General features: G+C 40.9%; 2 protein-coding genes across 2 annotated transcripts in view; one reads left to right on the forward strand and one right to left on the reverse strand.

The window, feature by feature from the left end:
• The first annotated feature begins 945 nt into the window (after nucleotides 1-945).
• Nucleotides 946-11,805, forward strand: LOC136556322 (ELMO domain-containing protein 2-like). Its single transcript, XM_066549464.1, has 8 exons — nucleotides 946-1,126; nucleotides 2,261-2,289; nucleotides 2,918-3,012; nucleotides 3,758-3,887; nucleotides 4,706-4,839; nucleotides 5,444-5,512; nucleotides 6,572-6,705; nucleotides 7,068-11,805. The coding sequence occupies exons 1-8, from the start codon at nucleotides 982-984 to the stop codon at nucleotides 7,223-7,225; spliced, it is 894 nt and encodes a 297-aa protein (XP_066405561.1). The 5' UTR covers nucleotides 946-981; the 3' UTR covers nucleotides 7,226-11,805.
• Nucleotides 11,806-12,976: 1,171 nt separating this feature from the next.
• The window catches only part of TBC1D9 (TBC1 domain family member 9), a 46,794-nt gene continuing 40,811 nt past the window's right edge, over nucleotides 12,977-18,959 (reverse strand). The window contains exons 17-21 of the mRNA XM_066549463.1: nucleotides 18,244-18,309; nucleotides 17,367-17,453; nucleotides 16,406-16,480; nucleotides 16,165-16,265; nucleotides 12,977-15,225 (exon numbers count right to left, since the gene is read on the reverse strand). Coding sequence (XP_066405560.1) covers nucleotides 14,506-15,225; nucleotides 16,165-16,265; nucleotides 16,406-16,480; nucleotides 17,367-17,453; nucleotides 18,244-18,309 — 1,049 coding nt within the window. The 3' untranslated portion in view covers nucleotides 12,977-14,505. The remainder of the gene's footprint in view (nucleotides 15,226-16,164; nucleotides 16,266-16,405; nucleotides 16,481-17,366; nucleotides 17,454-18,243; nucleotides 18,310-18,959) is intronic.

Below are 18,959 nucleotides of genomic sequence, written 5' to 3' on the forward strand. Positions count from 1 at the left end.
CATGAAACAGGGAGCATCCAACAAGCTCTAGGTGATGTCCACGTGTTCTACCAAAAATTATTCGTGGGTGGAATTGTCTTGTTACGGTTTAGGGCTGGACAGGCTTCAATGTTCTCCGAGCCAGGGGAGGTTAACAAAGCTTGGGAAGGAGGAGGCACCGCTGTGGACAAAGTGGGTGCCCCATAGTGCCCACAAGAAATGCAGAATTTAGGGGCCACAGGGACATCTGGCAGAGCTCCCAAGGTAAGGAAGAAACAAATGAAGGTAACTCAGTAATTGTGCTGAAATCGGCTCGCACTGGGTAACAGGGAATTGCGGCAGGGGCAGATCCCGACCGACTCTCAGAGCACCGGCCACACAGGAGAGAGACGGAGCCCGGCGTTAATGAGCACAGAGGTGAAAGGACCATTAACCAGCAGAAGACAGAATACCCATTAGTATTACAAGAACTGTGTAACTTGCAGCCAACGAACAGCAATCCCTTTGTTTGCTAAAATGTATAAGTAGGAAAAAGTTCTGATAGTGGGAGCGCTTGATCTGTGGATTATCTGTGGATGAAGCACCCAGGGTTGTGCAACTCTGAAACGGGCACTCGATGTCTCTCTCACTGTCGGCTCGCTGCGCGCCGGGCGCCCAGCCCGGATCTGCGGGCAGCGGTGACAGCGCTGCCCGGCGCGGCGGGCAGGAGGCGGGCGGGCAGCGGGCGAGGGAGCAGCCGCGCCCGGAGCCGCTGAGGGCCGCGGCGAAAGGGAAGCCTCTTCCCAAGGGAAGCCTCTTCCCAGGCGCCACTTCCGCCGCCCGCCGTGCCCGCGATCGCTTCCAGGTCGGGATCCGGCTTCCGGCGGGACGCGGGCCGCGGCCGGGCCCCGCTCGCTGCCCGCCGCGCTCTGAGGGGCCGCGGCGGCCCGGCCGCGAGGGGGCAGCGCGCGGGGGCCGCGGCCGGGGCCGGGCCGCGCTCGGGCCCCGCCGGCCCCGCGGAAGATGTGGGCGCACGTCTGGGGGTTCCTGTACAGCAGCTACTTTCGGTTCTGGCTCAAGTGGGTCCTGCGGCTGCTGACGGGCAAGTGCGAGCTGCAGCGCCTCCTGGGCGGCGCGGAGGCGGGCGCGCGAAGGACGCTGAGCGTAGGTAATGGAGGGGCCGGGGCCGGGGCCGCGGGAGCGCCTCGGAAGCGGCGGGTGCGGCAGCAATGACGGCATCGTTTAGCCTGGGAAAGACCTCCGTGATCATCGATTCCGGCCATTAACCCGGCACTGCCGAACGAACCCAGCGTTAAACCGTGTCTCCCAGTGCCGCATGCACCCGTGCTTTAAATCTCTCCGGGAGTGGTGGTGACTGAACCACTGCCCCGGGCAGCCTGTTCAGTGCTCGACAACCCTGTCGGTGCTGGCATTTGCCCTCATATCCAACCTGAAGCTCCCCTGGCACCACCCGAGGACGTTCCCTGTCCTCCTGTCAGCCGGGAGAAGGGATCGGCCCCCTCCTGCCCACAGGCTCCTTGGCAGGGGTTGTGGGGAGCGATCCAGCCCCCTGAGCCGCCTGCTTGCGCACCGGTGCCTGGCGTGCAGCCCCAGAACTGTATTGTCACCCTTCCTGCCAGCCCAGCCGGCCTGTGAGAACTCTAAATCAGTGCCAGCACCGGCTTCCTTGTCTCCTTGCTGAGGGAATTCCAGTGCCATCAAAAAGCGAATCAGAAATCATACTTCACTAGAGTCCTCCCATCACTTTGGGTATATGTTTTTACCTTCCTTTACTAAAAAAATTGACATTGTATAGACATAAATGGATTTTCTTGGAGGTGAGGAAGAGTGATTTAACTTACAGTTCTGCTTGATGCAGAATTTTGATCAAAAATAGCAATTGAAGAAACTGCTGAACATTTTTGTGGTTTTACAGTAAACTGCGGAAGTGACCGTGCTTCCTTACTCTTCAGTAATAAACACGAAACAGGAAGATATCAATTGACATATTTCTCTCCTGACACCTCTTCAAATTTGTCTTTGTTTTGTACATGTAATTGATGCTTTAAAAAATCCAAATCTACTTTCAGCATTGTACTGAAGAGTTAGAAAAAAAAAATCTGTGTAAATTAAGACATTCTGTTACCTGATAAACTGTTCATTTTAAGGTTGATTAATTTTTTATAACATGTATAAAAGGGATGCAGAATTTCATAATGGTTACATACTGCAAGAACACTTACTGACAATTATTTAAACCAGTTCAATTTAACAGTGACATCTACTTTTTTCCATATTGCAGAACATTCACTGGAATCATCAAAAAATAAGGTAAGAGATAGCAGAGATGAAAGTGTAATAAAACCTTTTTTCAGAGACAGATCCCAGAAAAATAACACATGCATTCACTTTTTGAGAGGGGCAAACTGAAGATGAGTAAAGGACAGAGAGAAGAGAACTTGGAATTTTGTGTTCTGTGTGCTGGGTTTATTTAAGGTTTCTCAACAATAATCCCATGGCCCTTCCAACATTTGTTTCAGTGAAATCTCAGCTTTGTTAGCTACCTGTCTTCTAATTCAGAAACATTTTCTTGGCTGCACTTGTTTCAGTTGGATTAAGAAAACATAATTCAGCAGTGAAAGCAAACAAGAACCTAGAGCAAGCAACTCTCCAGCTTTGTATTTATTCTTTGTGCAACTCCTATGTAACATTGTTGTTTACAGCCTGACAAAGTACAAATCACACTCTCATGTAATTATTGCAGATCTTTTAGATGCAGTTTGAGGCAGTGCATTGTAAGCAATTGCCTTGAACTGACCCTTCTCCTCTTGGAGCAAATAATACACACAACAGATACAGAGAGGCTGAGCAGTAATAATAAAGTAGTAATTTATTAGACTTGATTATTATAATGAAGTCTTCATTCCTCATGAAGTCCTCTGCTGTGCCAACTGCCCAGGTTTTAAGGAATGCCGTGCACGTTGAAGAAGCTGAGGTGGAGAAGTGTGTCAGAGATGTAATGAAAGAAAAGAAGATTGGACAGAAGGACACAAGGTGTGTTTGGAGACCTTTCTCTGTTCTCACTTGTTTCCATGTTCTTCAGCTGCTTAACCTGGTGCCATGTTTATATTCAACACAAGTATTCAGAATGAAATCTGCAAGTGAAGTGTGATTATGTTCTCATCAGTTCTAGAAAACAAATTGCCAAGTTTAATTCACGTGGGTTTGGCATTACTGTCTGTCTGCTTTGCAAGTCCCTTCTGTTACTCCGTGTTTCTAACTAGGATGATCACTGCATAAGTTGAGTACAAGAACTGTATAATTCCTTAGATATATTTGAGAGAATATAGTGGTGCCTGATTAATGTTTGCATTCATCTGCATAAGTAATTAGTGAGTGACAGGGAATGATCAAAATTTCTTATTTTTCTCGTTTTTTTTGACTTACAAAAAGTTTGGGGGTGAAGGTACAGTGGTCAGGATGATCTATGGAGTTGATTTTAGCTCTTTTCTTTTGCCTTTTTTTTTCTTTTGTTTTCTTCCCCATAATTGAAGGCAATAGTGTCTGACTGCAGCACTGGAATAAGCTAGAGATGTTTAAAGTATGTAAGTGCACTTAACTACAGTATGCTGTAGCGTGTAAAGATGCACATAAAGGCTGTAGTTTGTAAAGGTACACACAAAGCACTTCCTAATTCTGGTGTTTACATAAGAAAGGTCTTATTTTGTAATTCAAGCTAGAATTTATGGCTGAGTAGGCCTATTTAAATCTCTTCTATGGTGTTTTGTCATTGTTTCAGGTTTAAGACAAACTTGCAAATATCCTTGCTACAGATATCAGGTTATAAAAAATTGTATTTGGATGTGGAGAACCTAAGGAAGGTCCCATATGATTCAGAGAATGAAGAACACGAGGAACAGTTAATTGAGGTGAAATCATTTTTAAAATACATGTCCTGTTTGTTTGGTTTTTTCCCCCCTCTAAGTCCAACACCTTGAAAGAACTTATTGGTAGCATTCTTACCAGCTGGCCTGTTTAAAGCTCTTTTCTACTCACAAACTGCAAAGCAGAACTGCAAACTGCAGAAATGACACATTGAAATAAAACCTCAGAGAAAAAAACTAGAGTTACATGCAGTGGAGTTATTTTGTGTGAAATCAGACACAACAATGTATATGTAGAAAAATGAGTTTGTGATGCATCACTGAAGAATCACTACTAAAAAGATTTATAACCTTATGCACACGTCTAACTTTGTAAACCACTAATTACTAAATAAAAAAGACACTAATTTTTTCTTATTACTGCATCCCAGTCAATATCAAGGAATGTAGTTTGGTGCTGGAAGATAAAACTTCATAATTATCTCAGCTTGCTATGGAAGCCCCAGCACTGACATGTTAAATGAGTATTCATTGAGAATTTATATTTCAGTTTATAGCTGTCCTATTACAAAATAATGCATGAGGTCATTTCTGTAGTGAAGCAAGCCTTGTTTCTTTGGTATTCACACAGCATCTTTGTGAAGGGAAAATACCCCACTTAATCTTAAATGCAATAACTTCCATGACTGCTGAAGTGAGCCATTGTAGCAGAGCCCAGATTGCAGCAAGGGAACAAAGCAGCTTGCAGACTGTGCCCTGCTCAGTGCCTGGAGAATGGTTTCAGGCTGCAGCAGCACAGCAAGGGCTCTGCATTCTTCCCTGGGAACACTTGGGCAGCCTGACATGGCAGTGTGTTTGTGCAGCTCTGGAACTTGCTGATGCCCCACGAGAACCTGAGGGCCAGAATCAGCAAACAGTGGTGCGACATCGGCTTCCAGGGCGAGGATCCTAAAACAGACTTCAGAGGAATGGGGCTGCTGGGCTTGGTCAATCTGCTGTAAGTCAAAGAAGGATTTCTTTCTCTTGGTAACTCATTTTCAGCGTCTGTCTTTTCTCTCGTTAATGCTATTTCCAGTAAAAACTGAGCAGAGGCAAATAGAAAGCATCATGTTCAACATCTCTAGGGGCTGCACACTGTAAACATGTGATGGGCTTGGGTAAGGTAAGAAACGAGGGAAGGGACAGAAATCTGCCCAAGACACCTCGTTTTGTTGTTGCCTTATGATAGAGTCGGTAGGTTGTATCTAACTTGTCAAAAGCTTTAAAAATTCCTGCTGTAATGAACAATAGACAAGTTTACAAATCTTTGCTAAGCTGTAATGAAAAATAGACAAGTTTACAAATCTTTGCTAAGCTAACTTTGTGCATGTACTAGGTTGAACTTCATATTTGATGTTCAGATCACAATGATTTTTTTTTTTACAGTATTAGTTCACGCTGAATATAGTTTATTTTGCTGCCTTTTCCGTGGTTTTCATTTTGTGCCATTTTCCAATTCAAAGCTGATTTTCACCTTTAGTTTAAAGGTACAGATTTTAATGTTGACATGAGCACAGTATATTTTTTTTCAAAGAATTTAAAATAGTATTTTACACCTCCAGGTATTTCAGTAAGCATTACACCAATGAAGCTCGTCAGATCCTTTCTCGGTCAAACCACCCAAAGCTGGGGTAAGTCAGTCCAGAATTTTTTCTGGCTGCTTCTATGTAAGAACTTAAGTGAACACTGTTAAACATGTGTCCAGAAGGTAAAGAGGAAAATACATGTGGGCTTTTTCCATTAAAGAATGAAAAAAAGGGTCAAAATAGAAAGGTGTGAGAAACCAAACACAGAAAGCAATTTCTAGCTGGGAACTAAGTACAGCTTTCTTTTTTTCCCCAGAACAGATTTGTTGGGGCAAAAATGTTGCAAAATATCATCTTTATTTAACATAGTAAATGCCTTTAACGTTGTAGTTAGTTTTATTTATAGTGGACTTCGATTAGATTTAGAAATTCATACTTGTTTTTCACCTTCTTACTGATCCTGTGTTGGGATAGTTTAGATTACCTCTTAAGGTCCTTTTTTTCCCTCTAGGCTTCTGCTGTGTAATAAGTGTTTACAAACAGGTGGCTTGTTTGTTTAAATTTGTTTTCAAAAACTTGGCATATTTAAGCATTTAGCTGTTTTTACAGAGAAATATGCTCTCAAACCAGTCAGATATAATAATCTGATCTGTCTAGCTCCTTGTTAACTTGATGACCCACCAAAAAACAGGAGCCCTTCATGACTTTGGTTGTAAATAACATTACCCTGTGCAACTCTGTCATGAACAGCTTATGTGAGACTTTTTGCTCAATTACCTAAGTATATAATTGGTAGAAATGAATTAATTTTTACTTTTTCTTCCTCTACCAACACTTGTTGTTTAAGAATTTCTATTATAATACTTTTTATACCATGCAACAGAAAACCAGATTCTTTCAGCTTGATGAGCAGCAGGTTGAAATAGACATTCCATTTACACTGCAGCAATTTTTCACATCCAATTTTTAATACTCCAGCAGATCTAAGGATTTCAAATGAATAAGTTGAAGTCTGTTGATTAGCTTTGCCATCTCTATCTTGCAGTGACTTTTACAAGTATTACAGGAAAATTGTGGACTGTCAGAGCTATGCTAGAGCAGAGTGTGCCAGGGAACCTTTTAAGTCTCCCAGTCCATAACGCAAACCCACGATTCGTGTTGCAGATACTCCTATGCCATAGTTGGGATCAATCTGACAGAGATGGCATACAGCTTGCTCAAGAATGGTGCTCTGAAGGGTCATCTCTACAACATGGTCTCTGGGCTGCCACAGATGGAGCACTTCCATCAGTTTTACTGTAAGTACCTGTAGCTGCTCTGGCACTCAGGGCTGGCCACAACACGGAGTTTGGGCTCCTTGGAGTGCATTTCCACTCTTTGCTCATTAGCCAGAGCAAGCTGTTTGTCCTCTGTGCTGGAAATGCACCTGTTGCCTAAGCATTGTGCTGCAGCAATGTACATTTAAGGATAATTTCTGTGGCTTCCTATATTTTAGATATTCCAGTCTGAAAACTCAAGTGTTTGCAGATTTATTTTTTTATTTATTATTAAAGCATCCAAAAGCTTGGTGTAGATCAGGATGGGACAGTCCTTGTTTTCAGGGGTTGAAGAGAGTCTAAAGGAGCACGCTAGGACTGGCTGTGTTTTATTTCCTTCACAGGTTATCTAGTTTATGAGTTTGACAAGTTCTGGTTTGAAGAGGAACCAGAAAGCATTATGCACTTCAACCAGTACAGAGAGAAATTCCATGAAAAAATTAAGGGACTTCTACTGGATTACAATGTGGTACTGACCTTACAAGATACAAAGAAACCTTAAATCCTCTGCAGTATATGAGGTTCTGTATTAAAAATTGAGTGATGCATTTGGATGGAAATTTTCTGTGTTTCACCAAAAACTGTCTAACAACAGAACTTTTTTTTTTTACATTAAGAAAAAGAAAATTAGCAAAATTCAGTTAGGGAAGCTTGGACAATCAACCTCTGTTTACAGGTATTTTTATGCTATTCTCCAAAGGGCAGCTTTTTGAAAAGGAAACAAAACCCAACCAACAAACCAACACAAAAAAACAAACCACAAATCTCAAGAACCTCTGGATTGCTTAATTTTACATTTTCTTTTATACTTCTTGGTGCAGAAACTTGAAGCAGATATTTATGCTGCATCCTGTTTTCTATGAATGGGTTTGACTGTTAATGGTCTTTTAAAAGACAGTTTAAGTTGTGCTTTTCAAATTTGAATTTAAATTCCAACCTTCTCATGTAATGGTTGAGGTTCAGCTTTTAGTTGAAATTATTGTGGTTTTACATTTTTTGTGTTCTTGTTCCTTTATATGTCATTGATCATTCCACTCAACAATGTTAAATTGCTTTGTAATTAAGAGGTCCTCAAAGGAGATGTATTATTTGTTTATAATTTTGGAAAAGAGGCTTCATCCATCAGCATATTGTACTTACTTGTATTCTAGTACTTACTAGAAATTACTTCTGGAAAAGGAAATTTATCTATGGATTTGTATCAGCCAATTCCTATGCTTGAGAGAAGTTTAGTTTCCAAACAAAGAAAGAGAACCACGTGTCATCAGCATGAGGATAAGATCCTCAGGCTAAAGCTACTCTTTTAAAAGTATTCCTATTGCAAAAACTTTTGATTCTTTCTAATCTGACTTCAAATGATGACAATGATTGACTCAGAACCTGTTGTCAGCCCTTTCTTTTAGCAGCTAAGGGGGCATTCTTAGTGGGAGGTACAGCAGGTTTACTTTAGCCCTTTGATAATTTAAAAAAAAAACCCTTTATTGCAGCTGCAATCCTTATTTTGTAAAAATAACTTCATATCTGAGTACAAGTCTAAAAAAGATGTATTTTCCATGGAAGGGATGCAACTTAGATGTGCTCCTTAATCTTGCCATCCTCAGACAATCTAATAGATAGAACTTCATGTCTGTATTGTGACTAATTATTGCTCAGAGCAACTTGAAATGGATTTGGTATGACCATCACTTTGTTTTCTAAGACCTTCTATTAAATAAGTGCCTTCTGCTGTTTTCAATCAGCTTTTTATTTTGAGTCTTCTAACTAGATCACAGCCTTAGAAACTTGAGTAATTTGAGAAAGATTTTTTCACCTTATACCTAAATGGTTCACAATGCACAAAATTTGTATGTTATACAAGCTTTCATGTATTTTTTTTCATCATCTCAGGTAAACTAGTTAATTTCTAGTCAATGACTACTCTAGAAGAGACTCCTGAAGAATATAAGCATTGAACACAATGAAAGGAAGCATGAGGAAAAAAAAAACAAAAAAGAAAAGGCAACCTCCTGTTTGTAATGAGTGTTATTACACTAGATAAGTATGAAATATAATATGTAATACTGCATTTCTTGGAGATCATCAAATCCCACCTGGACATAGCCCTAAGCAGCCTCCTTTGAGGGGCCCTGCTTTAGGCAAGGGGTTGGACTTGGTGATCCCCAGAGGTGCCCTCCCACCCCAGTAATCCTGTGAGTCTGTGTTGTGTAAGTAGTGACTCGTTGCACTGCATCCACCCTTGTGCTCCCAGTCCCTTAAATGCAGGCAGCTCTTGCTTGTGGGGAAGCTCCTGACCAGGGTACACAGGACACGTGTATGGGGGACCACAGTTCTCTTGTCTTTTTGTGGTACCTGAGGTACAGACCAGAGTCAGACAAGCTGGGTGTGCTCAGGGTGGGGAAGGGTTCAGTCTCACCTCTGCTGGGTTGATGCTGCTCTACCAATAGAAAAAAACCCCAAAACCAACAACACCAGCACTGTGAAGACGTACACAGGGAGAGTATTTATGGCTTGCCCTGGCTTGTAAACTGAACAGCTGAACTGACCAGATTAGATCCAAACTGACAGTGGGAGACCCAGTTATTTGTTGCTGTTCTATTTCTAGAGGTTCCATACTGCTGTTATCAGATTTTTAAAGTCCCATACCTCCATGGTGTGTTCTCACAGCTGCAGATCTTCACAGCACAGACTCCAGCTTCAGCACGGCGCTCTCTGCCAGTTCAGAGCCCACTCAAGGCTCTCCCTGCCTGGCCAACCCACCCCCTTTTATCCCAGTTATCTTCATTAGCCACAGCTGCAGCCCAATTAAGGACCTCTGGGGCCAAGCCTATACACAGATATTCAGGTACAATACATGCATTTTGCTAGGACTCAAAGGCCATCTCTGCTATAGTTATTTGCTGCTCCCCTGGATGTGGATCTTGGAATATTCACCAATGAAGAGCTGAGCTCCTGTGGAGAGCATTCTGGGATTCAGGTCCTGGGGTGCAGCTCTGTTTCTCTGAGCTTTGCAGACCCTGGACATGCCAAAAATCCAAGGAAGGAAGTGGAAAGTGGCCCAGGTGGTTACTTTCTAGCCCCATCTTCTGTTGAGTTCGTCTGCATTAGTAACTTTCTCTACTGCTTGTAGATCTCCTTTGCAAGCAAAACACAACTGACTTTTTGAATTCCAGAAGTGATCCCAATTGTTTGGCAGCAGCAGCCAAGGAGATGCTATTTGTTATCATCTTCTGCCTGCCAGCTAGTTACAAAATCGTTTGAGCCATCTCTAAAGGCTCCCCTGAGCTACATCTGCAAGCTTTTTTTTTCCTGTTTTCTCCTACAGTTGCAAAATTCATCTACACCCTTGTCTTACCAGCACTGTAACTTTCACTGGGCTCCTGTTCTCTGGGAGACTGACATTTAATTATTGCTGAGGCTTCTAAAGCCCAACCATAGAGTCTCAGGGTTCCTATCACACACCTGAGATGTAGTAGTAGTTCAAGCTTTTAATAAAATGCATCTTTGCTAGTTTTTTTTTTTTTGTTAAATCAATGGGTGATCTGGGAAGTAAACTGTGGCAGTAAACCCAACCATCATCAGGTGAGTGAGACATAAGGGAATGATTAGTTTGCATATAGTAATTAAGGTGAATGTTTAGCTTAGGCTCCAGTGCACCTTCCCAGGAAACAGTTAGAATTTATTTGCATGTGGTTTTGTATGATCAGCTAGCCCAGTAATTCTGTCTAGGAGTCACTCACTGTATGTAGACTAGTACTGGCTGTCCCTGTTTGCACCCCTGGTAGGTTATTAACTGTGTTATGGTGGTAGCTAGAAAATGTATTGAAATTGGTCAAATTGTGTTTAGAGAAGGCAAGGACAAGGCTTTACTAGTCAGTGGTATTTTATGCTAACTCTGTTGTAACGTGACAATCCTAAGGTTATGGAAGACTGGAAATGGAGGTAGGCCACTTTTCTGCAAGTTGGTATAATCTTGAACATCAGAATTTGTTGCTCACAGGTTATTCTAAGAGTCTTAAAAACTCGGTAAATTATTTTTTATTAACCATCATGTTTTAAATACATCTTATTAGAACTTGCAAGTGCTGTTAGTTTTCTAACTTGCTGCCTCTTTAAAACATTCACTATGTGAAAGCTTTTATGCAATAGTAGTAAAAAAAAATTAAAACTGGAGAAAAGGTGGTTTTCTAAATTTGTTGTTGTTCCTGTAGCAAATGTTTTAACAAACTACCTTCACTTTTGTTGTTCAGTGTATGCTTGAAACATGGTGCCACTCTATGAACAAATTAATCTGGAGATAAGCAGAAGTTTACTACAAGCAAATGTAAAACTGAGTCTTTCACTAAGTAAACATACTGTTCCAGAGGTAAGGAACTTGATTGGAAAGCCATGTGAAGACAGTGTTACATAGGAAGAAAGAAAGAATCTTTTTAAACTGGCTGTGCTTCAGTCAGCTGATACAGCCGTGTAAAGAATAGGGCATTTTGTCCTAAAGGGCAATAGTACAAGGGGCCAATTTAAACGCCCCAGGTAAATAGTTTCAGACTTTCAGTCTTTGAAAAACAAAACAAAAATGCAACATTAAACAAAACAATCTTTGCAAAATGCAACAAAAATTAAACACACACGTAGCTCCATTGGTTTTCCAGATTTTCCGTCCTAGTTTAAATAAAATTTCACAGGAGAAATAACAGCCTTTTTTTAGGAATTATGCTGAAAAAGTTTGTGTTTAGTTAGGTGGGAGCTGAGCAATCAGCATCCTTGACAAGACTGCTAGTGATGTGTGGTGAGGGCATAGCCTGTGGTTTCCCCCTGTGGTTCTAGTTTGTGTTGCTGTAGTACCATGGTGACCCATCTTTGGACTGATGTTTCTTGTGCCATTCTAGATACTGTCTTTAGGGAACTGAGAACAACCCAGCCCAAGACAACCTGGGGGCATTTTCTTCTTTTGACACTGTGCTTAGACAGCTGCATACTAATAGGAATTCCTGTTTACCACAATACAAAAGCAATAATGTATACTGTGATGTCTGTGTAATAGAGATGTTTACAATGGTAGCAAATAAAGAATGGGTTAGTCCAAAATATTGTCAGCAGTCGTGTCTTTGGCCTGCTAGAAAATGGAACAATTTTCAGTTTCATGCACCTGCACTGGGAGATGAGTGAAAGCTTTATCCTAGTTTGTTCTTGCCCCCATCCTCCTAACTTGCCTCCAGCTTGCTAAGAGGTTCTTGGTTCTCAATCCTGTTTTGCAGATGGCTGCTCTACTCTGCTGCAAGTGGTAGAGGGTCATTACTGCTTCGTTCCAGTTGCTTTTAAAATCTTCACTTGAAAAGAAGCCCTGTCTCAAGCTTAAAAAAAAATAAATTTAAAACAAATCCACACACAAAGAAAGCCCCTACCAAACACAAACTCCCCCAAAACCCCAAACAAAGACTTTATTTGAAGGACCTGGAAGTTAACTCTCAGAGGCAACTCAAAATCTGAGCATTTTTGCTCAGGAGGAACACAATTTAAAAGCTGGAGAACAGCTCTGGAGATAGAAACCCTCAACTGTTGCTGGTTGGTTGTTTTTTTTTTTCAGACTCCGTATCTTCTGGCATGCCTTCATACAAGCTATGTTAAATAATTTGCTCGGGTTTTTTTTAGTTTATTTGTATCTCTCAGGCAGCCTTTATTTCTCCTCCTGAATTCTGAAGAGCAAATGCTTCTATTAATGTCCTGAAGTTCCATTCCATGAGAGCTACAGGATCTCATCTGTAGTGGTTTTTTATTTCTGCAGAAGCACCGAACAGGCCTTGCCACTACAGCAACATCCCAAGCTCCGAATGTCAGATTGATCAGTTATGCAAATGTGTTCTTTTAGAAAATAGGACAAGCAGGCAGCTATTCAGGAAATGTAAACTGAGATAGTGAGTACCACAGGAAAGAGAAGAACCAAATATTAATTGTCTTCTGAAGTGACGTACTTCTGAGCTATCTGCCACCATTTATGAGGAACATCTTGCACTGCTGCTAAGACATGACTAAGCTGTATTTCACAGCTTGTATTCCCAGCTCTAAGCCACTCTTGCACAGCAATGCTGCTGCTATCAGCACATGTTGCCATGTTCTATTATTAACCATTTTCCAGTGTAATGTTCACTGCCATATTTTTGTTATTATTTTATGTCAGGCCAGTTTCTGGCTTTGTCATTGAATAAATCAACAGTAGAGATACTAACATTTGTCTGTGTAATAAAGCACAACCACCTCATTTTCCCTCTAGCATGACTTTAATAGTTAAAAATCAAATCTGTGCAGAGTGTACTTTATTTGTTCACATTACCTATTCGTGGTTAAAAACCACTTAATCTGACAGTTTAAAAGCATTCTTTTAAAACAAAATAATTGAACATAGCTTGTGCTAAAAAAATCTGCAAGTTACGTGGATGCAGTATTTTACAGGAGTATAAAAATCAACAGTATTCTACAGAAAATATTCTCAAAACAGCAAATGAAGATTAGGCATGTAGGCATGATCCTGAAACAAACAAATATGAATTAAAAAACAGCTAACAAAATCTAAAAAAAAATCCCAAATACCTGTATAAAAAAGCAAGGATTCAAAGTGCAGGTGCTCCAGTTTTCATTTCAACACATTTTTCAGTAAGTCAATACAGGATACTATTCATTTCATATAAAGTGACAGTGTTCTCAGTAAGATTTAAACATTCAGTTACATTATCTTGCAGATTTCGTTTCATTACTGCTGCTTTACACTGTAGTAAATAAAGACTTATGCAATACAGGCTTTTATTTTCTTAATCTAACAAGGATATGATAGGTTGGTGGTAAAGGTTAGTTTTAAGAACTAAGCTATATGTGCTGTAGATCCAGCCTTAGAAGCAGATATATATATATACTTTTTTTTTTTTTCCTAAGCTTTTAAAAACAGACTTCAAATTTTGAAAAGAGACTCTACCAATCTGTTCTGGGACCTGCATACACTGTCTTTGGAGAACACCAGCAAAGCTTCCCAGTGCACTGGTGAGGAATACAGCCCTGGGCAGGCTCATGCTGGAGATCTTCCTTTGGTGGCCCCAGCTGGGAAAGGGCTTTCTCTCTGCTGAACCCAGGGAAAGGCAAATGGCCAGAAACCATCACATTTATCCACATTTGCCTGATTTGGCTGCTAGGTTGGGATGGACTTCTCACTTTCACCTGAGCATACCAGTCTCAGGCACAGGAAGTTAGGAGCCAGGCAGGTGTCACTGAAGTGGTCTTTCATATATTCAGAAAAGTAAAATCAAAGCATTCCTCTTTGGAAAAAACAAAACAAAAAAATACTAAATAAAATTATGATTCAAGAATGTTGCCTGGAACTTATTTTCACCTGAGGTCCTTTTCAGGTTGACAGCGTCCCTTTAAATTTTAGGTTATTCCCATTTTGTTGGGTTTTTTTTCCCCCATCTCTATATATGCCTATTTTAAAAATGCTTATAAATATTGGCATTAAGTTTACATTTAGAAATTAAGAACTAATCTTTACCATTATACACAGACAGCAATATTAATAATACACACACTTCACTGACAAGCATTTTTTTTTCTGTATTTTGAATAAAATTTCCATGTGTAACATTTTCCACAGAAAGAGTGATTATACTTGAAGATAATTATGTCTGCACCCCAACATTTTCACATTAGTGAAAACAATTACGTTTTGAAAATACCAGGGCCTCCGCCAGGTACCAATAAATAGAGAATAAAAAGAAAAAATGAAATAAAAAACCCGACTGCCTTTTATCCCGACATAGTAGAGATTTCATAGTCACTGGCCGAGGTTATTGGCTTACCCCTCATCCTGATGTTTTTAGCATTAGTGATCCTGGCCATCATGGACACAGGCTTGTCAAAGTACCTGACCAGCGCTGGCTCAGTCAAGAGGGAGGCCAGAAACTGTTCGAAGGTGATGGCCCAGTCCCTGTCGATGCTGGTGCTCCTGCGGAGGGCAGGGCTGTGGTGGCTGCGCACCAGCACCGTGTCCTCCCCGATGTCCTCGCAGTGCAGCTTCTCCTCCTCGTGCGAGCCCGCGCTCAGCACCGAGTACGAGGACATGGAACTGTCGTCCTTGGTGTCGTCGTCGGAAATGAGCATGGAAGAGCAGGCCCCGTTGTCCCTGGGAGAAGAGTCTTCCAGCTTAATGTCTTCCATCTGCATGCCCAGGGCGCTGTCGGTGCCAGCGGCCTCCTCCTCGCCGGCCACCAGGCTGCCCCGGAAGGCCTTGTGCTGTTCCAGGGGATACTGCTGGTGCTCCTTCTTCTGGAACAGCTCGCCCTGAACGGCTTTGCTGCAGTTGCTGCTGTCTGTGTCGCTGGGGGGCTGCATGCTGAAGAGCTTGCCAACCTCCCCGATCTCCAGGAGCAAGCTGGTCACGGCAGCTGTAGCGTGGTACAGGTCCTGCTCGTTGGGGTCTTCACTGAACATGTTGTACATGGTCTTGCACAGCTCAATGAACTGCCCCTAAACGCAGGGGGAAGGAGCATTAACAAGAGCAGGAAAAAAATCCTGCTGACATCTTCCAAACCAGTTTTAAAACACTGGGAGTGAGGCAGGACACAAGAGTTTATGTGACTCAAGTGAAATTTTACATAATGCAGGCGCAGTCTAGGAAGCATATTCTATGACTGGGCAGTCACATATGTTGCATATCTAAAAGGTATTTAGAATAAATTATTGGATGTTTTGTCCAACATACCACAAATACACTTCTCTGCAGCCACAGGAGGGCAACAGAGGGTGAGCAGTGAGACATTTTGCATTGATTTTGGTGGATTTTCTTGTAGGAACTATGCTAAGTATAACTAAGGGTTTGCTAAAACTGATGAGAAGTAATGAAAAATGAAGTCCTGCAGCACTTAGCTGACAGGAGTAACTTAGTTGGATACAAGTCTTTGAAATTCAAAACTGATAAATTAGATGGGAAGATTTGCTCAGGGCTACCTTAAGTAAGAATCACTGTTGTACAGGAAATAAACCTTCCCTACATGCTCTGGAGGAAAGAGCTATCTATCCCAATGGGTCTCCTCCTCCTCAGCAGCTGTGGATCTGAGGGGAATGAGACTGGCAGTACAAATTACATAACATAAAATACTACTTTCAGGTTATGCTTATTAGACATTAAGAGCTGGCTGGTGATATTCAGCATCACATCCTTTGTCTAAAGATCAAAATAATATGTTTTACCATTCCTATATGTGTGTATCTCATTTTTGGGATGTTTTGGGAGCTGAATGCCACTTAAAAGTATTTTGTAAACAATAAACTTCTGCAATCAGCTGATGGCTACTCTGGTAAAAAAGCATCTGTTCAAAATAAAACCTCTGTTCAGTGTTAATACATTGAATATTTATAGATACGTGAAGAAAGTTTAAATTTAATGAAAAGTGGCAGTGGAAGTACCTGATTCAGCTTGGGTAAGTCCTTTGTGTTTTTTGCTTTGGATTTATTCTCTTGGCTCCACATTCTCAGGTAATTTCGATTCTCTTGTGAGCTCTTCTTGCCTATTGCCAACAAATTACCCAGAGATGGAGGAAAAAGTCCATCAAGAAACCTCAAATTATTACCTTTATTCCCCATTTTCAAAAGGAGCATCTTTACATGAAATGAAAAGATGTAACTCACAAGGAGAGACCAAGCATACCTTTGTCTGTTTTCAGACTCACTGTAACAAACCCATCATCTACTCCATGTTTGCTCCTGCTGTCTAGGCCAACAACTAGGAAGTGGAGGGGCAGGGGGAGAGAGAGATCAGTGTGGGTTTAGATACACACATTGTTTTCACGTGTACAGTGCAAAATAACAAAATGTTTACAAATATTTACAAGCTCTGCAAAAAAAAAGCAGAGTAAAAATTACAGGTATAAATTATGGCTTTGTTTACCCTTAAACCTGCCCATAAATTCTATTTAATTTATACTATCACTACTTAGGCTGGGACAACCTTAGGTTTTGTCCACATAGTACAATGATTAACCCATGCTAACACAACACACCTCCTAGCATGATACATGTTTGGTGATTATACTGGTGCATCCTCTTTTGCCTCTCAGGACTTGAAATTGCCATTTCTAGACTATTAACTCTTATCTGTACTTTCAAACAACTTTCCTCCCACTTATAACCTGAAGGATGGGTTATCTTTTTCTTGAATCAAAAAGAAACTTCACATCAAGTATAACAAGAAAGTCAATAAAGCAGAAGGGATGAGACCCTGGCTCTCGTTAGGGCACATGAGATTTCCAACTGCTGAACTACATTTTGATCTATCTTTTGCTCTTGGTGTTTTAGAACGTTTTAAGTTCTGATCCAAATACACCTTGAAAGCTAATCTATTTATTCTTGTTCTTCACAAAATTACCTCTACTACAACACACAGAGTTATTCTACAAGAACTTCTGCAATGCACAATTCAGGGGGGCTCTGAGTGTACACATACCTGCACCTCTCAAGATGGCAACACATATACAAATGCTCCATAATACTTTTCACAGAGAATACTTTGCTAACAAAGTTTAATCCCATTAAAAAGTAGCTCCCTAAAAAGACATGCTGATTGAAATGCATCACCTCATCTTCTCATGCCCGAGACAAAAGATGCCTACCATGTGTACAGTCTGGTGTGATGTCCTCAAAAAAGTACTGAGTAGCTTCAAAAGCGGAGTCTGGCTCTTCTTGCTCAGGGGATGGATCTAAGCAACATAGCAAGATTCTTTCATTAAAAATTTCACTCTTTAATCAAAAACTGAAAGATATTTCCATTAATACATTTCGAATGTAGATTTCTAGAAGTACGAGGGTGTGATGTGCTAGGAATCATCTCTTTTCAGCTCATAGGAGATGAACAACTGCACCTGAATTGTCTCCTTCCCAACATCCAATACTGTAGCACAAGGAGCTGTTTGCTTCTAGAGGCTGGCTTACCCATCTTCCCATGCCAACTTCCATTACTTACTGCAGGGTTTGCCCTCTTTCCTACCTTGAAACAACCTGTCATCATTTGGAATGAGCTTGCCAGTCCCCAGATATGAGAAACTGCATTCTTAACACCAGGTATTTTTGGTAATAGTTCAATGTCTTTTTTAATTTTAAGTATTTTTAGAAAGTATTTGAAGTATTTTTTCCCATTTAAATTACTGAATCACTCAGGCCTACCTCCAAGCAAAACCAGCTGGGAGCAATCAGCCATGTTCAAAGTAGACAAATGGGAATGTCCTCTCAAAGTTTTTAGATATGTTTACCACAGCATGTAGATGTGCACATTTATATGTTTGTGGAGGGAGCAATTGAGGGCTGTGAGGGTGCTTTCAGACTTTCCAAATCTGTCTGGTTAGAGTAGAAGCTCCCTTATTTTAGTGCTGCATAAACAGATACAGTAATTCCCACAAATTAATTTTTAATTGGGAAAGCCAGTCATAAACAACTCTGCTCCAAATTCCTGTTCTCAGCTAAACAAGAGCTATTTTAATATGATTTACTTACCAGGCAAAACATGCATTTTATACAGTAGCTTCAGCTTCTCTGTAAGATCTCCATGGCATGCTGCACCTGAAAACATTAGATGCAGTGTGTTACTAGTCAGCATTCCGTGCCATTTTATTTGTTATTGCCACAATAACAGCTGCTACATTCACTCTGGGAAGTACTGTACCCCTTTCAAGCTCCAGATCATAAGGCAGTCACTCGATTTCATACAGTAAAAACAGTAAGAGAACACAGACCAATCTACCCTGAATTTCATACTTGAATCTTGGGTCCTTTTTTAAATGCCTATTTCATAAAACTCTGTCTATGGTTATGGCATTATCACTCAGAAAGGCCTCTAGCTGGAACTTAACAAGACCTTTTTTGTGTTGAATTCAAACTTTCTGATCTGAGGATCTAATAACAACATCACATGTCTCAGAGCAGTAAGATATTTACCAAAAAAAAGAAAAGAGAGAAATTCAAATAAACAGCATTGATCATAGCTTAGCCATGGGCTACATTGATGTTCAGGCAATGCTTTCTAGTGATTTTTCCACATCAACCCCTTACTTGTTTCTGGTCTACACTAGAATTAGCTGTATGAAATCCAAGAGGTCTATTGAAGCCCCTCCTTCCAATTAATTAAATGGACAGTAGTTAATTTTCAAGTAACTAAATAACAGATAATCAGACTTTTCATACATCTTACTTGTTGTGACATGCCATCCATA

Source organism: Molothrus aeneus, chromosome 4 (genome assembly GCF_037042795.1).
Source record: "Molothrus aeneus isolate 106 chromosome 4, BPBGC_Maene_1.0, whole genome shotgun sequence".
In the NCBI taxonomy this organism is placed as follows: domain Eukaryota; kingdom Metazoa; phylum Chordata; class Aves; order Passeriformes; family Icteridae; genus Molothrus; species Molothrus aeneus.